Source organism: Coregonus clupeaformis, chromosome 16 (genome assembly GCF_020615455.1).
Source record: "Coregonus clupeaformis isolate EN_2021a chromosome 16, ASM2061545v1, whole genome shotgun sequence".
In the NCBI taxonomy this organism is placed as follows: domain Eukaryota; kingdom Metazoa; phylum Chordata; class Actinopteri; order Salmoniformes; family Salmonidae; genus Coregonus; species Coregonus clupeaformis.
Window position 1 is genome coordinate 59,957,943 of NC_059207.1, and position 5,000 is coordinate 59,962,942.

General features: G+C 44.1%; 1 protein-coding gene across 1 annotated transcript in view; it reads left to right on the forward strand.

The window, feature by feature from the left end:
• csmd2 (CUB and Sushi multiple domains 2) overlaps positions 1-5,000 on the forward strand; it is a 421,278-nt gene that overhangs the window by 237,291 nt on the left and 178,987 nt on the right. The window contains exon 37 of the mRNA XM_045225492.1: positions 4,725-4,913. Within this exon, the coding sequence (XP_045081427.1) occupies positions 4,725-4,913 (189 nt within the window). The remainder of the gene's footprint in view (positions 1-4,724; positions 4,914-5,000) is intronic.

Genomic DNA, 5,000 nt, shown 5'->3' on the forward strand with positions numbered 1-5,000 from the left:
CCAGAAAACAGAAACCCCTCCCTCCTGTCTCCACCCCCAGAAAACAGAAACCCCTCGCTCCTGTCTCCACCCCCAGAAAACAGAAACCCCTCCCTCCTGTCTCCACCCCCAGAAAACAGAAACCCCTTGCTCCTGTCTCCAACCCCAGAAAAAAGAAAGGAAAAACCTTTATAATAATAATAATAATAATAATATAATATGCCATTTAGCAGACGCTTTTATCCAAAGCGACTTACAGTCATGCGTGCATACATTTTTGTGTATGGGTGGTCCCGGGGATCGAACCCACTACCTTGGCGTTACAAGCGCCGTGCTCTACCAGCTTTATCTACTGAGCCACGGCACAAAGATGCTTAACTTGATATTTTGATTCAGTGAATGAGCGGCAAATTGAAAGGCAGCTCCTATCTGGTATATCCGTAATTATGTGTACATTATCATATAAACAAAGCATTGTATTTGTAAATGCCCCCTTTTGCATGACTTCTCTCCAGAGAAATCCATTTATTTAGTCATCTTGCGTTTGTATCCAACGAGAAACGAACAGGGAATAATTTAGCTCAGAGTTGGGATGACTGCATCGTACTCAGCTAGTAGCTGAAGAACCCAATTCGGCACTTTTGTTGTAGAAACAGTTTTTCTCTTTTTCTCTCCCATGAATACCTTTACCTTTATGAATACCTTTACCTTTATGAATACATTTACCTTTATGAATACCTTTACCTTTATGAATACCTTTACCTTTATGAATACCTTTACCTTTATAAATTCCTTTCGGATTGAAGAGAAACTGAGAGATGGAGGGTGAAAGAGAGAAAGAGTGCGAGAAAAAGAGAGAGAGAAAGTAAGAGAGACAGTGAGAAAGAGAAAGAGACAAACAAAGAAAGGAGGGAGAAAGAGAGAGAGAGAGAGGAGAGAGAGAGAGAGAGAGAGAGAGAGAGAGAGAGGGATAGGGAGAGAGAGGGATAGGGAGAGAGAGAGAGAGAGAGAGAGAGAGAGAGAGACAGAGAGACATAGAGAGAGACAGAGAGACAGAGAGACAGAGAGATATAGAGACAGAGACAGAGAGACATAGAGACAGAGAGACAGAGAGACATAGAGAGAGACATAGAGACAGAGACAGAGACAGAGAGACAGAGAGAGAGAGAGGGATAGGGAGAGAGAAAGGGAGATAGAGAGAGAGAGAGAGAGAGAGAGAGAGAGAGAGAGAGAGAGAGAGAGAGAGAGAGAGAGAGAGAGAGAGAGAGAGAGAGAGAGAGAGAGAGAGAGAGAGAGAGAGAGAGAGAGAGAGAGAGAGAGAGAGAGAGAGATTTCCCTCAGACAGACAGGCAGACAGACGGACAGACAAGGAACAAGAAAAAAAGAGAGGAAATGAAGCCATGTCACCCTGCTGCAGATGTCTGGGTAGAATATTCAGACATCCAGATCAATTAGTTATAGCCTCACAGCGATGTGTTACTGGATCTGGGCTCGGGATTACAGAGAAACCCAGCAGGGAGGAGGAAACTGCTGACAACAGGCAGTCATTCCGTGCCAACCCCACTGTCCACCAATGGAGGCGACCATTCTGTGTCTACTGCACTGTCCACCAATGGAGGCGGCCAATCTGTGTCTACTGTACTGTCCACCAATGGAAGTAGCCTTTCCATGCCGTATGCATATTCCACCAATGGGGACAGTCATTCCATGTCTACTGCACTGTCCACCAATGGAAGCTGCCATTTTGTGTCTACCTCACTGTCCACCAATGGAACCCAGCTCCAGAAACAATTACAACTCTGTTTATTCATTGTTGCCTCAGCCACTTTTGCTGGGTTCTTGTGGACCTCTAGCCTAACAAACTAAGTCCCCAAAACACCCACACATTGATATGAATAATTTTCCTAGTATTGGAATTGAGAAATCATCTTCTAAAGATATGTGGGCGGCAGGTAGCTTAGTGGTTAAGAGCGTTGTGCCAGTAACCGAAAGGTCGCTGGTTCTAATCCCCCGAGCCGACTAGGTGAAAAATCTGTCGATGTGCCCCTTGAGCAAGGCACTTAACCCTAATTGCTCCAGTAAGTCGCTCTGGATAAGAGCGTCTGCTAAGTGACAAAAAATATAAATATAAAATATGTTCTTCAATACAGAATGTATGACTCATCAAAAACACATACTGTCAACAACTATCCCTTCCTCTGTAAGGGGTGAGGTGTGACCCAGGTGCGGTGCAGGATAGACAGTAGGCAGTAGGCAGAGATGGTGAAACAAGGATCTTTACTGGTGGTCCCAAAGCCAAAAATACAAAATGACGGACTTATCATGATAAAAGAAAGGCAGAGCAAATAAGTCTCCAGAAACTGGCTGACAGCCAAAATTAGAAATACTACCTAATAACGAAACAGGAAGAACACTTCTCAAGTACCTGTACATAGATACTCAGACACTGAGTAGTACTTCTGGACATAGAAAAACTAGCAGAGAAAATAGAGCAAGGGAACACAGGGAAGTGAGGGCATAAATACACAGGTGAACCGATAGGATAATAATTAGTCCCGACTGTGAGTGAGGAGGTACCTAAGGTTGTCGGAGGATGACACCTAGTGGGTCGCTCCGGAACTGCGACCCCCTCCTGTAACACATACAGTGGCTTGTGAAAGTATTCACCCCCTTGGCATTTTTCCTATTTTGTTACCTTACAATCTGGAATTAAAATAGTTTTTTGGGGGGTTTGTATTATTTGATTTACACAACATGCCTACCACTTTGAAGATGCAACATATATTTTTATGTGAAACAGGGATGTAGCTCAGTTGGTAGAGCACTCCAGGGTTGTGGGTTTGATTCCCATGGGGGGCCAGTATGAAAAATAAAAAAAATAATGTATGGATAAGAACGTCTGCTAAATGACTAAAATGTAAATGTAATGTAATGTATGTCTCTATAAGCTTGGCACATCTAGCCACTGGGATTTTTGCCCATTCTTCAAGGCAAAACTGCTCCAGCTCCTTCATGTTGGATGAGTTCCGCTGGTGTACAGCAATCTTTAAGTTATTCCACAGATTCTCAATTGGATTGAGGTCTGGGCTTTGACTAGGCCATTCCAAGACATTTAAATGTTTCCCCTTAAACCACTCGAGTGTTGCTTTAGCAGTATGCTTAGGGTCATTGTCCTGCTGGAAGGTGAACCTCCGTCCCAGTCTCAAATCTCTGGAAGACTGAAACAAATGAATGATGGATGGCGCTAAATACAGGGAATTTCTTGAGGGAATTCTGACCAGTTTCCCAGTCCCTACCAATGAAAAACATCCCAACAGCATGATGCTGCCACCACCATGCTTCACTGTGGGGATGGTGTTCTCGGGTTGATGAGAGGTGTTGGGTTTGCGCCAGACATAGCGTTTTCCATGATGGCCAAAAAGCTCAATTTTAGTCTCATCTGACCAGACTACCTTCTTCCATATGTTTGGGGAGTCTCCCACATGCCTTTTGGCGAACACCAAACGTGTTTGCTTATTTTTTTCAGTAAGCAATGGCTTTTTTCTGGCCACTCTTCCGTAAAGCCCAACTCTTTGGAGTGTACGGCTTAAAGTGGTCCTATGGACAGATACTCCAATCTCCGCTGTGGAGCTTTGCAGCTCCTTCAGGGTTATATTTGGTCTCTTTGTTGCCTCTCTGATTAATGCCCTCCTTGCCTGATCCGTGAGTTTTGGTGGGCGGCGCTCTCTTGGCAGGTTTGTTGTGGTACCTTATTCTTTCAATTTTTTAATAATGGATTTAATGGTGCTCCGTGGGATGTTCAAAGTTTAGGATATTTTTTTGTAACCCAACCCTGATCTTTACTTCTCCACAACTTTGTCCCTGACTTGTTTGGAGAGCTCCTTGGTCTTCATGGTGCTGCTTGCTTGGTGGTGCCCCTTGCTTAGTGGTGTTGCAGACTCTGGGGCCTTTCAGAACAGGTGTATATATACTGAGATCATGTGACAGATCATATGGCACTTAGATTGCACACAGGTGGACTTTATTTAACTTATGTGACTTCTGAAGGTAATTGGTTGCACCAGATCTTATTTAGGGGCTTCATTGCAAAGGGGGTGAATACATATGCACGCACCACTTTTCAGTTTTTAGAATTCTTTGAAACAAGTTATTTTTTTCATTTCACTTCACCAATTTGGATTATTTTGTGTATGTCCATTACATGACATCCAAATAAAAATCTATTTAAATTACAGGTTGAAATGCAACAAAATAGGAAAAACGCCAAGGGGGATGAATACTTTTGCAAGTCACTGTATCTCTCTTCTTTCAAAATGATCACTTAAGTTAGTATTGCAATTTAGACAGTGTATTCTAAAGCATAAACATTCTCACGAAACAACATTTCCTTGAACAACATTCTCATGAACAACATTCTCATGAAACAACATTCTTCCTTCTTATTTCTATGTCTCTCTCACAACAAAATGCATTATTCTCAGCTACTTCCTGTTTCTGTATTGATTGGTATCAAGATCATAGAATAAAAACACTGCAAGGCTATAGTGTAAAAACGTATGCATAGACAGAGTGTAATGCAGCTTCTATTTACTGCTCTTTCTCTGTCTCCATTCCTCCCTCCCTCCCTCCCTCCCTCCCTCCCTCCCTCCTCCCTCCTCCCTCCTCCCTCCTCCCTCCTCCTCCTCCCTCCTCCTCCTCCCTCTCCCTCCCTCCCTCCTCCTCCTCCCTCCCTCCCTCCTCCCCAGCCTATGAGCTTAATGAGTGTCTGGACCCAGAGCCATTCCACTACGGTGTGGTGGTGGGGGCGGGCTACAACGTGGGTCAGTCCATTTCTTTCGAGTGCCTCCCCGGCTACCAGCTAATGGGACATTCCATCCTGACCTGCGAACATGGGACCACACGCAACTGGGACCGCCCCTTCCCTCGCTGTGAAGGTAACAGACCCTAACTCTGATTCGCTAGTGTCACCCATACTAAAACCTCATTGGTCCAATTACTTCCTGTACAACTTTGAAAACTGA